General features: G+C 43.3%; 1 protein-coding gene across 11 annotated transcripts in view; it reads right to left on the reverse strand.

The window, feature by feature from the left end:
* Positions 1-10,414: 10,414 nt before the first annotated feature.
* The window catches only part of LOC112908646 (F-box/WD repeat-containing protein 12-like), a 33,345-nt gene continuing 21,350 nt past the window's right edge, over positions 10,415-22,409 (reverse strand). For 6 of the 11 annotated variants that reach the window (XM_072760877.1, XM_072760941.1, XM_072760932.1 and 3 more), the window contains exons 6-10: positions 16,349-16,507; positions 15,671-15,866; positions 14,495-14,673; positions 14,283-14,410; positions 10,415-10,959 (exon numbers count right to left, since the gene is read on the reverse strand). In XM_072760877.1, coding sequence (XP_072616978.1) covers positions 10,833-10,959; positions 14,283-14,410; positions 14,495-14,673; positions 15,671-15,866; positions 16,349-16,507 — 789 coding nt within the window. In that variant the 3' untranslated portion in view covers positions 10,415-10,832. Of the gene's footprint in view, positions 10,960-14,282; positions 14,411-14,494; positions 14,674-15,655; positions 15,867-16,348; positions 16,508-22,409 lie in introns of all 11 variants that reach the window. The other 5 variants (XM_072760953.1, XM_072760912.1, XM_072760902.1 and 2 more) reach the window with 1 other exon arrangement.

A 22,409-nucleotide genomic window follows, 5' to 3' on the forward strand; every position in this document is an offset into this window, starting at 1 on the left:
GATTTGGAATTGCTTTTTCATTAAAGATTTAGCAGAACTCACCAGTGAAGTCTAAAGTTTCCTTTTGGGGAAATCTTTTAAGTCAGGCTTACTGAGGTGTAATTTATATGCAGTAAAATTCGCTTTTTATGAGCGTATACTGGGTGGATTTAGACAAATGTCTATATCCTATCACCACTACAAGATGTAGACCATTAATAACCAAAAATCCTATTGTGCCCCTTGGTGTTCAATCCGCTCTTCTTACCGCCAGGCCCAGGAGACTGCTGATTTGGTTTCCATTCCTATAGTTTTGAATTTTCAAGAATATCCTCTAAGTGGAATATTCTAAGTAGAATCATCAGGCTGGGGGGGAAAGCCTGCTGCTCTAAGTGGCTTTTTACTTAGCCTAACACTTTCAAGGTTCATCCATGTTTTTGCATGTATCAGGATTTTGTTCCTTTTTATTGCCGAGTGGTATTTCACTGTGTATGTAGACAAATGCAATTTGTTTATCCACTCACCAGATGATGAACATTTGGGTTCATTCCTGGCTTCTGGTTATTTTCAATAAAGTTCCTATAAACATTCACACACAAGCTTTTGTGTAGATTTGGTGGCCACCTTGCAGAAGCAGATTTGCCATGTTCGGCTTGGTTGTCCACACTGATGATGTTACCACAGACTAAGACTTTTTTTATTTACATAACAAGGCTTTCTTGGGAGAGCAGGATGGCTACCAAGCAAAAGTGACTTGGAAGATCAAGGAAACGGCACTGGTGTGGAGGTTTAGGGTAGTTGAGATTGGGGCCAAGGGAAGGTTCCTGAGCATGGGCAGGGGCTTGTGTGGCTTTGAGCCTTGTATCTTCACCATTGGAACAGGCACCTGTACTGAGGTCTTGTCAGCCTGCCCAAAAGTGAGCAGAAAGGGAAGAGAGAAGTGGTAGGCTTAAAAGCTGTCAGCAAACAACAAAGTTTTTACACTCTTCCTTATGTGCACATATATTTTTATTATTCTTGGGTAAACATACAGAACTGGCATGGACTGCTGGTCTGTGAAGTGATGTGTAACTGGATAAGAAACCGTCAAACTATATTCCAAGCAGGAGAAACCATTTTCCCTCCCAGCAGTGGGCCAGGCGAGTTCCCATCGCCCCACATCCTGGCCAACATTTGGTATTCTTGACATTTTCCTTTAAAGTTTTACCTATACTAGCAGCTGTGGTTTTAATTTGCATTCCCTGATGACTAATGATCCTGAACATTTTTCATGTGCTTACTTGCCATCCTATCTTCTAATTTCTGAGGAAACTCTCAATTCTGTTCAATTCTATTTTTAATGACTATAGAACCATTCAGCCTTCCTATTTCTTCTGCAGGGTAGTCCCTTTCTTAGGTTTATCCATGTCATCCAAATTAAGACTTTACTGGCCTACCATTATTCACATTATCCTCCACATTCTCCTTAGTAATGTCCTTTCACATTCCCCCTGTTCACCTTTTGTGCTGTTTCTGTTCCTTAGTCTTCATAGGGAGTTGGAAATTTTATTAGTCTTGTTAAAGAGCCAAATGTTAACTTCTGTTTTTCCTCTTTTTTAAATATATTTTATTCATTCATGAGAGAGAGACAGAGACACAGGCAGAGGGAGAAGCAGACTCCACACAGGGAGCCCAATGCGGGACTCGATCCCGGGAACCCAGGATCACACCCTGGGCTGAAGGCAGGTGCTAAACCGCTGAGCCACCCAGGGATCCCCTGTTGTTCCTCTTTATTATATATTTTTTGTTTTATAAGTCACTATTTTTATAATTTCATTTCCATTTTTATTTTCCTGTTATTTTTTTTCTAACATTTTAAGATGGGTTGGAGGTTCACTAATTTTCAGCTTTTTTCTTTCCCAAAATAGGCACTTATGGCTATAAATTCTACATACTGGGTTACCTGCATTCTGCAAGTTTTGATTCATAGAATGTTTTCATCATTTGATCAAAAATGATTAAATTTATTTTTCGGTGTATTCTTTGACATGTGGTTATTGTAATAAACTTCATTTCAAAACATGGAAATTTCTGATTATATCTTTATCATTTATTTCTTTTTTTAATCATTTATTTCTAAAATAACTTTATTGTGGTCAGAGAACATACTTTGAATAATATTAATTCTTTAACATTTATGGAGACTTGATTTCCCAGTGTATTTCTTTTAATTTTTTATTTATTTTTTTTTAATTTTTATTTATTTATGATAGTCACATAGAGAGAGAGAGGCAGAGACACAGGCAGAGGGAGAAGCAGGCTCCATGCACCGGGAGCCCGATGTGGGACTTGATCCTGGGTCTCCAGGATCGCGCCCTGGGCCAAAGGCAGGCGCTAAACTGCTGCGCCACCCAGGGATCCCTCTTTTAACTTTTTAACACACACTGTGTACTTGCAAAGAAAATATATTCTGTAATTGTAGATGTGATGTCCATACTGGGAAGGAAACTCTGTGCACCTTTTTAAATAAAAGTTTTTACTTAAATTCAATTAACCTATAATGTATTATTAGTGTCAGAGGTGGAAGTCAGTGATTCATCAATCCTCTAACAGTGCTCATTATATCACATGCCCTCCTTAATGCCCATCACCCAATTACCCCATCCTCCTACCCACCCTCCCCTCTATAAACCCTCGGTTTGTTTCCTATGATTAATAAGAGTCTCTTATGGTTTGTCTCCCTCCCTAATTTTGTCTTATTTTTTCCTCTCTTCCTAAGAAACAAAAGAAATTTGTTTCTTAAATTCCACATGTAAGTGAGATCATATATTTGTCTTTCTCTGACTGACTTATTTCACTTAGCATACCTCTGGTTCTATTCATGTCATTGCAAATGGCAAGATTTCTTTTTTTTTTTTTTTTTTTTTTTGATGGCTGAGTAGTCTGTTGTATATATATATCTCATCTTCTTTATCTAGTTATCTGTGCTCTCTGGGCTCCTTCCACAGTTTGGCTATTGTGGACATTGCTAGTATAAACACTGGGGTGCAGGTACCCCTTCAGATCACTACATTTGTATATTTGGGGTAAATAGTAGTGCAATTTCTGGGTTATAGGGTAGCTCTATTTTCAACTTTTTGAGGAACCTCCATACTGTTTTGCAGAGTTGTGCACCCTCTTAGATTCTCGAGTACTCCTGCTTCTTTCTCTTGGTCTATGACCCACCTGAATTAGTTTTCACTCCAGTAGTTGGATGAAATTCAATACCATGTCAGTTTACAAAAAGTAAATGATAGATATCCTCCAACTTAAGAAAATATCTGAAAACAAGAGAACCTTATCTTCTGCCAGCACAGGTCGGAATGCAAAGTAGTCTGCATGTACAGCCTCAGCAGGTCTTATGTGAAAATCAGGCCCAGACGCAGGATGAGTAACACTCAAAAATTTGGGATTGGGATATTTTGGTGGACAACTGAGAATCTTGACATATACACCCATTTCCCTGAACGCTTCCTGAAGGCAGGAACAGTGCCTTCCATGTTAGCCTCATCTGAGGTGGATTCCTTGAATGATGATGTTTGTCCTTCTCAGGACCTACAGGTAACTCCTCATTGCCTCTAGGTTGATAAGGAGAGTCAGGTACCAACAGAGCCTGGAGAGAGAAATACAAACCCTGCTTTGGAGAAAAAGTGCCTACATAACAAAGGAATTACAGGACCTGCCTAATAATAGAGCCTGGAGAGTGTGTTTGTAAAAATGGATCCTGGTGTTAGATGAGGGAAGGTAAAAATTTCAGAACCAAGAGACCATTTAAGTTGACCTGGGGCACTCACCTTTGATTCACAATTTTTACTTGAGTAACAATATCCTAAGTCATCTCAGCAGACTAAGGATGGGCAGAGTGAGAGTGGCAGTCAGGATGGCGTGACTGGGGATGTGAGGCAGTGGCTATTATATCATAACTCCCAAGAGGGCTAACTTATTCATATAAAAAGGAAAAAAAAGGGATCCCTGGGTGGCTCAGCGGTTTGGCGCCTGCCTTTGGCCCAGGGCGCAATCTGGAGTCCCGGGATCGGGTCCCGCATCGGGCTCCGGCATGGAGCCTGCTTCTCCCTCTGCCTGTGTCTCTGCCTCTCTCTGTCTATCATAAATAAATAAATAAATAAATAAATAAATAAATAAATAAATAAATAAATAAATCTTTTTTTTTAAAAAAAAAAAAAAGGAAAAAAAAAGAATTCATGAACTGTCTTCCACCTTAATGGAAAATTGGGGTCCCCACACCCAGTTCCCAGCTCTAAATTTACAGACGCAGAGCACGCTGAGTGAAAGAAATTCAGTTCCACCTCAGAAACTAATACTCCTTTAACTCTGCAAATGTACACAGTAGGTATTCTTTCAGTCATTTCTCAAAGGAACCTATGGCCATTTGCCAAGTAACCATGCACTAGGAAGGTCAAGGGCATATCTTCTCAGGTGAAGGACAAGCTGCTGCACTTCAAATATCTCTCCACTTAAACAAAAACAATGAAAATAACACTTTGTGGATCTCTCTGGAATCTGAATTTGGAGGCAGCAAGTACCAAGCTGGGAGTACTCCTGTGACTCACTTACTGGGCAACCCCAGAGGCTGCCAAACTGTCAGGGGCCCAGAGCCAGAGCAGGCCCTACAGTGATCCTAGCTGTGGCATAAGATATCCTTGACAAACATTATATGGTCTCATTCATTTGGGGAATATAAAAAATAGTGAAAGGGAATAAAGGGGAAAGGATAGAAAATGAGTGGGAAATACCAGAGAGGGTGACAGAAAATGAGATACTCCTAACTCTGGGAAACGAACATGGGGTGGTGGAAAGGGAGGTGGGCAGGGGGTGGGGGTGACTGGGTGACGGGCACTGAGGGGGGCACTTGATGGGATTAGCACTGGGTGTTATGCTATATGTTGGCAAATTGACTTCCAATAAAAAGAAATTAAAAAAAAAAAAAAAGATGTCCTCCTTGATCCTAGAACTCAGCAGGTCAGAAGGTCTGTGACTGGTAAGGATATAGTATTCTGGAGTAACTCTGTGCCTTCTAGAGGAGAACCGGTAGTCTGAAGAGCAGCTCCTATGTCCTGGTAGCAGAGATCACCCAACAGCAGGACACAAAGTGAGAACTGATCAGAGTTTCCCATCGTAACTAGATGTGATATGATCCACCCACCACAGAATCTGGTGTACACAGCAGTGATCTATTGTACTATGGTAGTGGCCCGTGTGAGGCTGGCATAAGCGTGGCTATAAGGCCTAAGTAAATCACAGGAACAGATGATCCAGACTCCTACCTGTGCTGCCTCTCCCTCAACCAGCACCTGTGCTTCATGGGGGAGAGGGGAGGGGCAGCTCCTATGACTAACCAGCACAAGGAAAGGACTCAGAGTGAATCACAAGTAGGCTGGCTTGTCATATGGCTGTTGGCTGAAATGGCCTCCTGTCACACTGCTGCCCCATTATAGCACCACATGGGATATCTTTGAAAGACCCTGTGAAAGGAAGTCCTTCAAATAAACCAAGCTGAGAGTGGCTCATTCATTCATAAGAAAATGCCTGGAGGTAGAGACATACATAGACTTTTGGCAGAGACCATGTAGTGCAGGGAAGGCTCGCAGTAACATAGGTCACAGGATGACCATCCTCTGGCTGCCAGGCACTCTTCTCACCAATCCAGTCCTTGTGCAAAGGTCCATGGACAGCATCAGGGATAAGGGCTAAGCACAGGCTCGATGGTAAGGATTTCCCATATCAAGACTCACAGTTGCCACCATAGCTGAAGGATTGTCCAGTGGACAACAGATTGATGCTATCAACTTGGCACCATTAATCATGGGCCAGTACTCTGTCCTCCTGACTCCTGGCCATGGTTCTGCCAGGGCAGAACCCAAAGACTTACAGAATGCCTTACCTGTGATATCCCACAGTACTGCCACAGTATCCCACAGTACTGTGATATCAGTACCGATATCCCACAGTACTGCCTCAGAACAAAGGACTCATTTTATACCAAAGGAGATGTGACCATGAGCTCTTGACGATAGAACGCACTGGTCTTGTCCCATACCCATCATCCAAGATTAACTGCCCTGTTGTGATGGGGACATGGCCCACTGACAGTTCCACTATGGTGCTGGCCAGGGATCAACACTTAGTGAGGCCTGGAGACCATCTTCCAATCCACGATGGGGCATACATTCTGAACCAATGACCAATGACGGTGCTACTACTGCTAGAATACATGAGTCTGAGAACCAACAGGTAGAAGAGTGGCCCCACCTATAATGATAGCCACCAATCCTGCATATTTTGTTGTTTGAGCTCTTGGGGATACAGATAGGCCCTAGCTCCTGGAGATAGGAGTGGAGGCAATTTAGGGTCACAGCAAGCATCCCTCTTACGGGGAAACTGTAACTACCACCTGAGTTTTATCTTGTTCTTGGCCAGTGGCCCAACAGGCAAAGAAAGGACTGGCTCTGATGATTGGGTTCGTAACTGACGAACATCAGGGATGAAGGTGGCTAGTGGATAATTAGGTAGAGTGGAGTGTCTACAACGCAGGTAAATAACTGGGTATCTCTTAACTGTTAAACCCAGCAATGACTTTCAATGAGCAACCATTACCTTGGGGATGAAGATCTGAGTCACTCCACCAAACAACTCAGTCCAAAGTGCTGCTTAAAGGGAATCCTGCAGAGGGACTCTTGCTCGTTTCACTAGTGCTCTTGTCACAGGTGTCCAGAACAGGTCTTCTTCAACTTTGGGACACCAGTCACACTTGCAAAGACTAAGGACACCTTTGTTCTTGGCAGACGGAGGCTCAGGGATAGCAGGCCCCACAATGACATCCAAGGGCTGTCCTCAGTGGGAGGGAGTGGTGCAAAGGGTGGACTGAGCTGGGACGCAAAACTTATACACCTCCAATTCCCTCAACCAGATCCCCCTCTCCTTCAGGGCATTAGAGCTGGCTGTCAGCCACCTAAGAGCTGGATGGTGTATACTACAGGTGCACAGAAGTGAGCCCCACACTGAGCTAGGACCACAAAGAGCTACACCCTCAGAGCAAAGGAGATTAGCATCTAAACCTGCCCCATCCTGAAAAGAGCTGGGAATAAGAGAAGGCAGCCTTCTGCTGAACAGAATAGGGGATGTTGGGGGGTGCTAGGGAGCTGAGACACTGTTACCCTCAACTACAGGACTAGAATACATACCTTGGATTGGCCAAAGACGTCCAGATGTGACCAAGATTGAGGCAGCTTCCATCACTGAGTCCTGTGTCCATGTGTCTGTAAAGAGCATCATCCAGCTTTCTACGCCCCCACCTTTTTTTTTTATGCCAGCCTAGTAGTGCAAAGTGATAGGTCATTATTGTTCTACTCTGCTGTGGTTACTACTGATTGTGAGCATTTTATCCTATACTTCAGTGTTTGGTTTCTTCTGTAAATTATGTTTCCCCTTAGTTCGATTTGGGGGTTGCTGTCAACAGCATGTCTTAATTTTGGTTATGGTGTCACTTGTACAAAAGATTTAAATTTTTATAGGGAGTATTGTGCTATGGGCTTTAGTTTTGTATTATTTAATCGTGCTTTAGAAGCCTCCCCTTTTCTAACTTTCCACCATAATTTAAAAAAAAGTTATTTAGATCCTTCATAAATAAAAAACTTATTTTTGTGCACAGTATGAGGAAGGAATCTGATTTTACAGCCAATCCTTCCAAATTCACTTGCTGAAGCATTTCTCCATTCTGACTTCAAATGTCACTTATAAACCAAATTTCCAAATACACATGGGTCTGTTTCATCTATTGTCTATTCACGCACTGATGCTACTTGTCTCAATGATAAAGCTTGTTTTTATAATTCACAGGGCAAGTCTATCCTTTCCTTTGCCCTTTTGTTTCTGCAAAAAACAGAAAAAGGCTACTCTTGTATTCTTATAGCTCCATATACAACTGATAACCATTTTTCTACATTCTCTTTTTAAAATGGTAGCCATTTTCAATATATGGCCTCTTTAAAGTAGCAATTCTTCTATGAACATGGGCCATCTCTATTCTTTATTCCTTTAGAAAAGTTGTGTTTTTTCTTCATAAATTTTGTTTCTTTTTGGATTCCAAGATATTATAGTTTCTGGTGTTATTGTGAATGGGATAATTTTTCTATCATATTTTCTAATTGTTACACTGATTTCAGTATGTAGATAACCTATTCACCAATCATGATTTGCTACTTCTAATGATTTTCTTAGGGTTTTAAAGGAGATAGTACTGTTTAGAAATTATAGCACACATACTCATTTTTATTTTTTTAAATTTAATTTCAAAAGTATTAATTATGGTGGTGATCCATGTCAAGTTTACCTTCTCATGTCAGAAATGTTTCTGATTACCTGTCATTAAGCACGTTTGCAGTCTTTTGTATTCCCTTTATCCAGTTAAGAAAATATCTTATTTTAAAATTTAGTAATTTCTGCTGAGATTTTCTCTTATTAGTTATTTAAAAGTGAATTTTAATGAGCTGTGTACATGTTTGGTGTGACTGTCTTCTGAAAAAAATTACTATAGTTAGCAATTAATATTTTGGAATTTGTTAAGACTTCACTTGTGGTCAAGTACTAGGAATTCTTCAGTATTTTCTAGCTACTTCTCTACTTAATAGAGTATCTTGGGCTGCATGTGGGGTAATAGAGGCTCTGAGGAAGGCTCAAATCTGCCTACTGGCAGGAATGAGAGGTGCCGTTAAGGTCCCCATGCTCCCCCAGCAGCAGCAGTCCTCACCACATGAAAGGAAAGCCTCAGAACTTGGATTCAGAGGACCAGAGAGCATGACACACACTGTTTCCCCCAGGCAGTGGCATCACATCTCACAGACCTCGCTTTCCTGTGAGGAGCCCGTCTGTAGACTCAGCACACACCTTCCGCAAGAGCTTCCTGTGCTCCCGTTAGGACTCCCTCTCCAGGCCTCCACACTATACCCAAAGCAGGGGTCCACGGAGCTGTCCGCAGGCAGGGCAACCAGAGCCAGCACACGCCAGGCCCTGGCTGCTACTTTCCCTTTGCACTGACTGCACTGCTTTCCCACGTCCACACCGCTCAGGTGGCCATACACTCACCATTCTCTTATCTGACCTCCCCTCTTTTGCCAACACTCCAACCTCTTTCCATGCGTCTTCAGTAAAAGCTCCTGTATCTCAACTTACCTGAACTTTCCCTTCATCTTCTGAACGAAACAGCTATTTCCTTTTTGCCTTTACACAAAACACATGTGTGTTTATTTCAGCTAACTTCTCGTCTCCTCTCCATGCTCCTTGTCTGTATATGCAGGATGCACCAGGACTGCTGAGTATCAGAGAGAACAGTAATAGGACTAGCAGAGAGTTCTGACTTCAAGATGACAAAGACCTTGGGTTTCCACATATCTTACGTTATGTAAGATATTCACACCAGGGAGGCTGGGAAAAAGGTATGTGGAATCTGCTGCAGTGTTTGCAACTTTTCTGTAAACCTAAAGTTATTCCCAAATAAACCTTATCTTAGATTTAAAAGGGGGTTGGATATAGATTTTCTCCTTTTAAGGAAATGACTGCATCTGGGCTTTTCTAAATGGGGCACAGGTGCTCTGTTGGGTATGAAGTATATATTTTAGGAAAAGGAGGTATTGGTACTGGACAAAAAGACAGACTGTAGTAAAGAGCTTTTCATCTTCATTGTTTCTCGATCATTTTTTCCTATTTTTTTTTCTTAAAGATTTTATTTATTTATTCACAGGAGACACAGGCAGAGAGAGAGAGGCAGAGACACAGGCAGAGGGAGAAGCAGGCTCTATGCAGGGAGCCCGACATGGGACTCGATCCCGGGTCTCCAGGATCACACCCTGGGCGGAAGGCAGGCGCTAAACTGCTGAGCCACCCGGGCTGCCCAATTTTTTCCTATTTTTAAAGAATTTTTCACTGTGAGTCTTGACTGGGAGCTGCTCAATTGAAGCTAAAGGGCTGAGATTCTCCCATCCTGGCCCAGGTGGTGTGCACATGTGGCAAGTTGGAAAATCAGACACATGCTGGTGTTCTGAGCCTTGAAGTCCCACTTTCCTGGGCAGCTGGCATGTTGTCAGACAGCGTCAGTGCCATGTGTGCAGTGGCGGCCATACGGGAGTGCTAGGGGAACATGACAGCAGACACGATCTTGCTGCAACAGGCCCTGGTTGCTGCCTGCTGCCCCACTTTCTGTGATCGCATGTCTGCTTCTCCAGCCTTCCTATTGACCCAGTGCAATGCTCTATTTCCTTCCAGAAAATTCCTAGCTAGCTTTCTGTTCCTGTTGCTTGCAGTTGAGAACTCTAATGATACGCCTACCAAAGCAGCCAGGGCTTCCCTGTGGACCAACTCCAGCGACGCCACTTGCACAAAATGCAGAATGGTACCCCTACAGTTATGCAATGGTTATACAACCATTTATTAACATCTGACGCATGTAACAGAAAAGGAAAACAAACACAGTTCCTTACTTCATTACATATCTGAACAAAAAAACAATCAAGGTACAAACCCAGCACCCTTGAACATGGGCCTTCTTGAATCCACTCTTCTCCCACTTTACTGAGTAAGCGTGGGCAGGTGGCATGGCAGCTGAACAACAGGTCAATAATGGGTAACTGTTACTGGTCATGCTCCTTGTCTGACAAACAGAAACACTATACATCCTTCATTGGCTTGTTGTGAAAATTAAAGTCACATAGCACTGTGCCTGTCTCATAAGAGGCATTTGAGAATTGCTTGCTCCTTTCCCAATGTTGATAAAATAGTTTAGTTTGTATGTAGACAAGCTCTTCACCAAAGTGAGATTATCTTCAATCGACGCAATCATCTGAACCATGCTGCACGTTGAAGCAATATGACCTCAGAATACTTGTCCCAACGCTTCTGGCTTCTACACCTACAATGCTCACACTGTCGCTTTCCACATGGGTGAATCCACTGCGAAAGGAAGGGACAGGCGGCATGTTAACTTGAGGAAGACATACTTTTAAGTAGTTAAGCTTTTACATGGGGGATCCCTGGCTGTCTCAGCGGTTTGGTGCCTGCCTTTGGCCCAGGGTGTGGTCCTGGAGACCCGGGATCGAGTCCCACGTCGGGCTCCTTGCATGCAGCCTGCTTCTCCCTCTGCCTGTGTCTCTGCCTCTCTCTCTCTGTGCCTCTCAGTAATGAATAAAAATCATTAAAAAAAAAAAAAAAAAAAAAAAAAAAGCCTTTACACAAAGATGGAGCACAACCTCTGGACCTTCTCCACCCTCGAGCACCCCATCCATGTTGAGATTGGTGTTCATTCCTAACAATGAGCAAACATACTCATGCTTTGGAGTGGGCATGTCAGCTGTGGGCCCTCCTGATGGTAGCTGCCTGAATCACGATTCCAGCAAGTCTAGAAACTTCTGATAGAGGAGAATGGGTAATTAATCCAATCTCTGCAGGGTAGTCATTTTCCCAGAACTGAGAATCAGCCCATCAACTCCCGACCAGCCTTAGTGAAAGACACCAGCGCGGAACTGATGGGGCCAGCACCTTCCATGACGCTATCTTTGCCCAGCAAGACAGACAATGCCTCTCTGAGGCACGACAAGGAGTGAGCAGGTGTGGAGAGAACTGAACCAGCCAAACCACACAGGCCTCGTGGTTTTCTGTGGAAGCTGGTTTGTGCAATAGATTGCTTCTAAAATATTGCCACTTTGGCTTTCAGGAACTACCTTCTAGCTTAGAATAAATTCCACACTGAGTTTAAGTAGCAACTGAAGTTCTACTAACTTAGAAATTAGTAACAAGAGTGGAAGGTGGCATCTCCAGGATCTCAGAAACCTGCAGGGCTGCTAGCCTACACGGGGGCCAGGTGTGCAGCAGGTGGCATGCCAGTCAGCCAGTGGTCTGCACGGTTTGCTGGCAAGGAAGGTTGAACTAGCATGTTTCCTTCTCATTCTCTTTGGAGAATTCCTTAGTCTTTCTTCGACTGATTTCTGGTAAATGTGCAGAGCAGTCCAACCATCAGCACCAACCTATTTAGATTTCCATCACTCCAGGGGATCTGTTGTGCCCATCTGCAGTGAATCCCCACCCACACCCAGCTGCAGGAAGCCAAGGTTTCCCTTGTTTCTAGAGACCTGCCTTTTCTAGATGGGTCACGTAATTGGAATCACACTACGTGGGCTCACACGTCTGGCTTCCTTCTTGGAACACAATGTTTTGTGGCTCACCCACACTGAGTGTACAAAAATATTTTTCCCTGTCATGGTGCGATTCCTGTCTGGGCGAATCCATTTACCAGCTGATGGGCACTCTGGGGTCATGTCGAATAAAGCTGCTAAGAACATTCACATACAAGTCCTTGTGTGGACATTTCTCTTTGTTTGATCCCTGGGGATATGTAGCTAGGTTGCTGGTAAATTTATATTTAACAGACCCATTTTCCCTATTTTCTTGAGCAAATTAATTTATGTGTTATGTATTCACAGATGAAACTGAAAAGCTCTCAGAAAGTACTGGTTATATCTTGCAGCATTCAAAAAGGTGCTGGAAAAAAACCTATGGGGAACAGCATGAAGCATGATTGCTGGGTTTACAGTTGCCAAATGAAGCTCCCCCCACAAAAAAAAATACCACTAAACTACAGATTTCTGGAGGAATCTGTTCTGAATTAGGAAAGGAGCATAATTTGGGACACCTGGGGGGGGGGGGGGCTCAGTTCAGCTCAGGTCGTGATCCCGGGGTCCTGGAATAGAGTCTCATATCAGACTCTCCACAGGGAGCCTGCTTCTCCCTCTGCCTGTGTCTCTGCCTCTCTTTCTGTGTCTCTCATGAATAAATAAATAAGATCTTAAAAAAAAAAAAAAAAAAAGGAAAGGGGCATAATTCAACATCATGATCCATTCTGGGGTCCTGATTAAAGCACATTGCCTAAAAGAATTCTAAGTGTGTTACTTATTTGTCACATTGAGAATGGGGTCATTTCAGTGAAGGAGAATTCTTTAAAGACACATATAGAAAAGAGGGGGAAAGGTTGAGGCCAACATGGAAGCACAATTCCCTCCTGGGCAACCTCCTCACCTGGCCATCTTCCAGCGACCATGAAAACAAGCATCTACACTGTGTGTCCCTCAGAGGAGGAAGCCATCATGACAGTCTGAGTGGTTGTGGCATCTAAGCAGGACCTCTCCTGCCTGAGAGGCTTGTCACAAAGGCCAGCCTCTGGTCACACAGACTCAGCATGCCTCTAAGGGCAGGTAAATGAAGGGGCAAGTGTGCCAGGGTGTTAACTAGCAAAAATAGAGCAGTGTAGATGCAAACGTGGCCTCAAACTTCAGAGGAATTTAAGGAGGAATCCTGAGTGAGGAAGCAATGGATGCAAGTCCTTCTCAGAATGAGAGCATCAGGCTGTCCACTATGCTTTGTTCAGGAAGTTAAGAGAGGCTGTTAGAATCTACTTACAGGGCCAGTTATCCTATGATTTAAGTTGAATCTGTATCTTATCAGAAAGTTGAGCTTTCTAAAAAGGAATGAATTTTTTCTGCATTAATTAGGAATTTACTTTAGTAATTATCTTCAAATGACAACTGATTAAAACTCAGAAATAAGATAGTTTTGTTACAGAAATCTGTAATTTTTTTAAATATTTGGTTTGGGGCTTGGTATTTTTCCACTGAAAACAATAAAACATCTGCCACAGGAGGCTGAATCTACTCAGACCTCATCAAGTCACTGACAGGTGTCTGTGATCTCAGCGTGAGTGGCCCCGCAGGGTAAGGCCTGTACGCCCTGGCCATTTTGCAGAGCTCCATCTGGCAAGAAGAAACCTAAGTGATTTCAAGACACTACCTATAGAATCCAAAGTAAAACTGCAATCTCAGGACTGTTCCCATCTAACCTGCACCGACCGCACCACCACCTGTGTTTGGAAACTGGTTTTGGAATTGGCAGCTTAGGGTGGGGGCAAGAGCGGGGCTGCAGGCCTGAGCTGGCCCACCTGGAGGTCACCGTGCTTCCCCGTGGGACTGTACATAAACAGCTGCATCTCAGAGCCTCTGCTTCATCTGGGAAGAGTGGCACCGCCTGCAGGTGGTGGTTTGTACATTAGAGGAAGTCATGCAGATTATGCTTAGCATCTTTTTTTTTTAAGCAGAGGAGAAAATGGCATCTGAGTGGCAACTTGCCTCAGGTTCCCGGATCGTCCCAGACACCCCCTGTCCAGATGCTGCTCGCGGGTCAGGTGAGGTCACTTCACAGGTAAAGTGGAGGAAACTGGGAGCAGTTACCTGGCCCATCTGTGGGAGCCCCCAAGCAGGTGATAGCAGCTCTTGAGGACAGGAAACTTATTTTCCTTATTCCACATGTAGACTCGCAGAGAGAGGTCGAAGGAAGCCGTGAGGACTCGGCTCTGGTCCTTGAAATGAGAAGCCCAGTGAGACGGGGCCGCAGGCTCTGGGAGCGGGGCCGCGATGCAAGTGCATGGCGGGCGGGCACTCACCACCCACATGGATGTGATGGGCTTCTGGTGGTCCTGGAAGGCTGCCAGCTGCAAGCCCTGGATGGTGAAGAGCACCAGCTCCAACCCAGACACCAGCAGGACCACCTGCGAGCCGTGGCCCTTCATAAGGTGAGGAGGCATCATGGTGTCTGGCAGGAGGAAACTTGCAATCTGTTGTACTTTTTCAAATAAAAACACACAGATTGTCATCTCTCAATAGTGTCTGGGAGTGGAGCACACATGCCTCATCTAAGATGACAACGAGAGGTGACACCTCTGTGATCACACCTGCACGTACCCGGGAAGCCTCCCTTTCATCTGCTCTCCAGCACTGATGACGGTGCTCTAGGTAAGGGGACTACAAAGATTCGCAGCAAGGTGCACATGGAAGTGACACTATCTGGCACACACCTTCTGGGGGATGGGCTCCCTGCCTTTCCCCATCTACAACAGGGGCAAGAAGTGGCCTCCTGAGAACTAACATTTATAACATCTGCCAAGAACTATTACTGAAGATACTGTCTTTTATACCGCATAGCATTCCTTGTTTAGAAAAATTAACTGGATCATTTCCTTATGGTTTAGCACCAGGAAAAAAAAAATCACCTCTTTTAAAGAATTCATGCTCATACCAAACGAGGGATTATAATAATACACATCTTGTTTCCCTTTTCTCCTCAGCTGCCAGGAAGCTCAGAGTAAAACTTAGAGGCAAATGATTATATGACTGTAACACAAAAGAAAAAATGCCAAGGGCCACAGGGCAGGCCAGTCACAGTGACATGCAGTCCGGAAGACAAAGGAGGCAGAAAAAGAGATAACTATAGGTCTTATTTTCCTGCTGGCCGGGAGCAGCCTGGGAAAGAAATGGTGTGGCTTTTACTCATCCACACACTTAGCACCAAGAAGAGTGTGTTTGCCATAGTTGTGACAAAACACTGAGGAGGGGTGAGGCTGTATGTGGCCAGTGGTTAGTGTCTGGATCCCGGGGCCACACAGAGGACCCAGCACACGGCAAGCACTCAACCATGCGGCCAGTACAAATAATCACAAACAAGACACTTGTTGGGAGGGAAGAAAAGTGTCCCAAAGGAAAGCAGAGGACTCTGTGCTGGAAGCACCACAGTGCAACAGTGACTGGCCTGCTGCGGGGACCCTTACCCACAGCGTCCACACCTTTCCGGGACTGCTTGGTCCCCAGCTCATAGGTGGTGATGGCCAGCCGCATGTTGTCACTGTTTCTGTGCATCACCATCAGCCTGGCTGTCTCGTCAGGGGCCCAGCAGGCTCTGGACGTCAGCAAGACAGGCAGAGTGGTAGAGACGGGAGGCTCATCCTCCACCACACACAGCAGGGACTGAGTGTAGAACACCTGGGGAAACATGGCCACATGGTCCCTGTGCTGACCACCACCCAGAAGGGCCACAGACCCACGCCTGGTGATCTCGCTGAGTCTCACAGGGCTGCCCATGTCACTTGTGCACCCTCTTTTCCACATAGCTCGGATGGGCCTGTCTGGCCCTACTGGAAACACCCGGCACACCAGTCCCAGGTCAGTTGGTGTGACAGGACAACCACATCAACGGCTCTGGTGGTTTGGGGCAGCGTACGTCACTGATGTGGCTTTTGCCTCCAGCGTCTTGCTCTGTATTCCTGTCCTACACACTTCGAAGTCTGTTCCAGGTGACTCCTCTGGCCCTGGACCATCCTGTCTGAAGGTCCCAGTGCTTCCGGTAAGCTTGGTCCTGCCCTGGAAGCCACCCCCCAGACACATCCATGAGCCTGGGTACAGAACCCACCACCTTGCATGAACAAAGCCAGCCTCTGGAGCAGAGGACACAGCCCACCACTGACCTTTGGGCCGAGGTCTGAGTCCTGGGTTGAGGCAAACACCCACTGGCCGTCGGGAGAGCAGAGGAGACTGGTGGGGCTGCTGGGAAACACGCTGGTCCAGGACAGGAGCTGCAGCTGGGGCACGGTCAGCGCATACATGACACCCTCAGCAGAGGCCACCTGCACAGCAAGGGCCATGGTTAGCAGAGGGCCTCCCCCAAGGGCAGAGGCCAACTGCTCAACTGCCTCCTTGCTGGGGCAACGCCACCTCCTTACACCTGAAACAAATGTGTTTGAATAGCACATGTGCCTTTGGGGCAAACCGTCTGCTCCTCCAGGGCTCCCTCCATCTGTTTTACTGAAGTGGCATCCGCAAACAGCCTTGCTGTTTTCAGCTTCAAATGCTCCCTGGAAATAGTTATTGTCTGACATTTCCCACAACTTTCTGCTTTCTCTCACTGATGGAAATCTAAGTTGTTCACAAATGTTGTCACTGCAGCCCTGAGCACTCCTGCACACAAGCTCTATGAACCGTGTCAGCCCTCTCTCTGAGAGAGCCCCAGAGCCTGCCTCATTGGGTCAGAGTGTCATACTGAAGACTCAATAGGAAAACAAACTTTTCAAAAAAAGCACAGATCTTCTTTGCCATGTGTAAAACATACCTACTTACCCTCATCTAACTTACTGTAATGCTGGTCTTTGAAAATGTCTACTCATCTAATAGGTGAAAGCCTCATCTTAATGTCCCTTTCTTGATTAGCAGTTAGTAATTGCACATTATTGGCCATTTGTACTGTTTCCAATAATTGACTATTTTTCAACTAGATTCATATAATCTGGAATCAGTGCTTTTTAAAAATATTTTATTTATTTATTCATGAGAGACACAGAGAGAGAGGCAGAAACACAGGCAGATGGAGAAGCAGGCTCCATGCAGGGAGCCCAATGTGGGACTTGATCCTGGGAACTCCAGGATCATGCCCTGGGCTGAAGGCAGGCACTAAACCCCTGAGCCACCCAGGGATTCCCCTGGTATCAGTGCTTTGTTAAAGAAAATACAGTGTTTTCTCACAATTTTCATGAATCTTAATGTTATAATATTTTCCAATTCAGATGTTTTGGATTTTTAGTAAATCAAGCCTATGTCATTTTTCTTGATTCAAAGATCATTTATATATTTTTTTTTTCATTTTTTTTTTATTCATGAGAGACACACAGAGAGAGAAGCAGAGACACAGGCAGAGGGAGAAGCAGGCTACATGCAAGGAGCCTGATGTGGGACTCGGTCCCGGGACTCCAAGATCACACCCTAAACAAAGGCAGATGCTCCAATCGCTTAGCCACCCAGGTGTCCCTCATTTATATATTCTTCAGATTATTTTATACTATCGTCTTTTACATTAGTTCTTAATTACCCTAAGTATATTTCTACAGAGTGACATGGGAGTAACCTGTTTTTCCTTCCTGTCCATATGTTCCATTTCTCCAACAGCTTGTCCTTCACCTACTGCACTTCTACATGGAGCACTCTCTGGACTTTCTATTCTGTTCAATTTATGTAAAGAAACCTGTTCTTACTGGCCAAGAAAACAAAAACTTCAAAATGCTCAGAAAATGGCAGCAACATTCAAACAAAGTCATTAGAAGAAAGTGAAAGAAAGAAACAAAACATTTTTGCTGTTAGACCATTTCCCAAAGGACCATCAACAATCAGAGATCGGTAGCCACACCCCAACATGAATCAAGTATCATAAAATAAGCATGTGCAGAAGGACCACTCTGAATCGGAAATTCAACACTTAAACTGAAATGGACAAAAAGATGTGAAATGAGAGCTAAATTAATTCAGGAAATACACTGAAAAAAATTATCTTAAGAAAAACTAGCAATATGCCTAAGAGAGAATATATTCTACTAGACCAATAAGGAGTCTAAAAAAGAAAACAAGTAAGAGAACAAAGATGGAATAGAGAGCTAAGATGAATCCAAGAGCAGGTGTTCAAGAAGACGGGCAAAGAAGATCTAGTAAACATAGAAGTGAAGCTCCTGCAGAAGAAAAGTAACAATTAACAGACTAATACTTAAAACTCACATACAATGAAACTTTCTGGAAAAAGGAAAAAAGAAAAAAAAAAAACCTGAATCCATATATCAAAAGGGTACATATGTTCCTGGAAAAGTTAATCCAGGATGGTCACCACAGATACCTCACAACAAAACTACCAGACTTGAAATATTTCAAAAATCCTTCATGCCTTTGATTTAAAAGTCCAAGTGTCTAACAAGGAAAATGGAAAATAAGTCAAGGTGGAAGTAGACTTTTCAACAGACACATACACAGTGAAAAAGTATTTTCACAAAACTCAAGAGGAAGATGAACCAGGGATTTAGGGCCCCACCAGGCCATCCTACAAGCCTCCAGGCTACAGAAAAGTGGTGTCAGTCCCACAAGGATGGATCCAAGAGACTTCTTCGGGGATCTACTAAAGGATGGGCCCCACTAGACCATGAGATACAGGGAAAATGTCACCAAGACTGATGTGACTACTAAGTACAGTACACACTATAGGTCAAAGAGTTTTTAAAAAGTGAGATAAGAACAGTGTATAATGTTGCATGTTCTCAAAAAAGAGGGAGAATAATCAAAATACAATAAGTTCACTGAGGGGATTCCTGGGTGGCTCAGCAGTTTGGCACCTGCCTTTGGCCCAGGGCATGATCCTGGAGTCCCAGGATCGAGTCCCATGTCGGGCTCCCAGCATGGAGCCTGCTTCTCCCTCCTCCTGTATCTCTGCGCCTCTCTCTCTCTCTCTCTCATAAATAAATAAATAAATAAATAAATAAATAAATAAATAAATAAATAAATCTTAAAAAAAAAAAAAAGAGTAAGTTCACTGATCACCATGGAAGGAAAGGAATACCACATAAAGCCAACATATAAAACAGTATATAAGCCCAAATAGGGAAAATGGAAACAAAGTATTAACACAAAGGTAACTACCTCAACACAAATACAAACCCTCCTAAATAACAAAAGATATCACCTTTACCCAAAACTCATACATAAAACAGGGAAAACACACTTGGGGAAAGGAACCCAGTAATGTGCCACATCACACCAAAAACGTGTCATAAAACAAAAGCTGAGATCAGGCACATGTGTGTCTTCAATGTAAATGGCTTAACTAACTTTATCAGAATAAAAAAGTTGATCACATTGACGAACAAAAGAAAACCTGACTGCATATTCACGAGGTTCCATCAAAACAGAAAAGTTAACCATGACAAAAGGGGAAAGGTGTGTCAGGCACACAGAAATCTTAGGAAGGAAGGTGAAGTGGGTCCTGATACCAGAAAGGGAGGACTCAGGCCCAAAGCAGGAAATCCAGCAACAGACACTTCCTACCCCTGTGAAAATTAATAAAAGGAAACCTCCGCTAGAATGGAGTCAGGGGGCCCGCAGGGAGAGGTCTCACACCAAGCACAGACCCTCCTGGAAGAGAAGGACTGCACAGGTGGATGCTACCTTACTACCCCAGCAGGAAGCTTTCTTCCTTCCCAGCAACAGCCCAGCCAATGAGAGGCAGCCACAGCTCAGCCAATGAGAAGCCACTACATGTCCAGCTCCCAATTCACTCTGGAGACTTTTATTTTACAATAGCCCCTCCCTACACCCCCTTTCTTCTCTAAAAGAGCCTTTCTCTTTCTTCGTTGTTTTGTGGACTTCTCTATGGTTTTGCCACAACTAGCTTGTCCTGATTGAATTCTCTGCTATTCCTAAGTGAATTTTTGCTATTAAAATAACTGGCAACTTTTTTTCAAGGTTAACAACACTAAAGACTATAATTCACAATGAAGAAATAAAACCTCTGATACCTATCAAAGAAACACCCCAATCACCTTCACAAAGCAGACATAAGGAGAAACATGGTGACACAATAATAATGATAATACTTAAGTATTTATGAATTAAACATATTATTATATAAAAATAAATAATCGTAATGCTCTCAGTCTAAGGCCAAGTAGACAAAAAGTAAATATAAGACTTAACAATATAATTGGGGCACCTGGGTGGTGCAGTCAGTTGAGCCTTGGACTCTTGGTTGCGGCTCAGGTCATGATCTGGAGGTTGTGAGATTGAGTCCTGTGTTGGGCTCCATGCTCAGGGTGGAGTCTGCTTGACAGTATTTCCTCCTCCCTCTCTCTCTGCTCCTTTCCCTACTGTGCTCTCATTAATAAAAAGACCTAACAATAATATTACTAATGACTATATTAGATCATTGTATCCCAATAATGGAGAATACACCTTTCTTGTAAGCACACACAAATGTTCACAAAAATTAAATGTATAATCACAAAGAAACCTCAGTAAATCCAATATGGTAAAGTAATGCAACATTCTCTGATCAGTGAAATGAAACTAGAAATCAATAGAAATATTAAATAAAACAGACAAGGCACTAGCTAATATAATCATGAAAAAAAGGGAGAAGGCACATATACACACAAAAAAATGCAGGGCAATAAAGAAGATGTATTTATATACAACGGAATATTACTCAGCCATCAAAAAGAATGAAATCTTGCCATTTGCAACAACGTGGATGGAACTAGAGGATATTATGCCAAGCAAAATAGAGAAAGACAATTATATGCTCTTACTCATATGTGGAATTTAAGAAATAAAATAGATGAACATAGTGCAAGGGAAAGAAAAACAAAACAAGATGAAATTACAGAGAGAGAGACAAACCCTAAGAGATTCCTAACTCCAGGAAAAAAACTGAGGGTTGTGGGGTGATGGGCACTTGATGTAATGGGCACTGGGTGTTACATAAGATTGTTGAATAACTAAATTCTACCCTTGAAACTAATAATACGTTATATGTAACTAAATTCAACTCAAAAAACTTTAAAATAACAGGGCAGAAACAAATGTTCAAATAGGGCAAATTTAAAGAAAAAATCTCTGAAGAGTATCCTAGACAAATGCATAAAAAGTCGAAAGCCTAGATACAGTGGGTAGTTTTCTAGGAAAACACAATAAATTAAAATTAATCCTAGCAGAGAAAGAAAAACTTGAACAGACCAGTTTCCACAGAAGATGGGTGAGAAAATGGTTTTAAAACTTCTCCACATAAAAAAGCACCCAGCACCAAATAACATCAAAAAAAAATTGTATCAAACTGAAAAACCAGATAATTCCACTGAAACTTAAACTGTTCTGGGGGATTAAAAAAGAAGAAAAAGGGGATCCCTGGGTGGCACAGCGGTTTGGCGCCTGCCTTTGGCCCAGGGCATGATCCTGGAGACCCGGGATCGAATCCCACGTCAGGCTCCGGTGCATGGAGCCTGCTTCTCCCTCTGCCTATGTCTCTGCATCTCTCTCTCTCTCTCTCTCTCTCTCTGTGACTATCATAAATAAAAAAATAAATAAATAAATAAAATTAAAAAAAAAAAGAAGAAAAATGTTCACATTCCTTGAATGAATTATAGCATTTATATGTAAACCTGGTGAAGGAAGACCAAAAAACCCACAGACCAATCTCACATAGATCCAAATCCTAGTAAAACACCATCATTTAGAATGCATCAGCACATTAAACTGTGGAAGGAGCCATGATGTCCTCTGACAGATGAATGGATGAAGAAGATGTGGTCTATGTATACAATGAAATAGTAGTCAGCTATCAGAAAGGACGAATACCCACCATTTGCTTCGATGTGGATGGAACTGGGGGGTATGATGCTGAGTGAAGTAAGTCATTCAGAGAAGGACAATCATCATATGGTTTCCTTCATATGGGGAATATAAGAAATAGTGAAAGGAATTGGAAGGAGGGGGACTGAGTGAGAAAAATTAGAGAGGGAGACAAACCATGAAAGACTCTGGACTCTGGGAAACAAAGGGTTGCATAACAAACCTAAGGAGAAAAATCCTGTAATTATATCTGCATACTGAAAAGGCCTTCTGCAAAATACTACACCTGATCATGATTTTTGAAAACTCATAGTAAAATGTCACTGATGGCTCTTTCATTAACATCAGTCCTGAAACCAGCACCCATCCCCCCATAGC

The sequence above is a fragment of the Vulpes vulpes genome, chromosome 1 (assembly GCF_048418805.1).
Source record: "Vulpes vulpes isolate BD-2025 chromosome 1, VulVul3, whole genome shotgun sequence".
NCBI lineage: Eukaryota > Metazoa > Chordata > Mammalia > Carnivora > Canidae > Vulpes > Vulpes vulpes.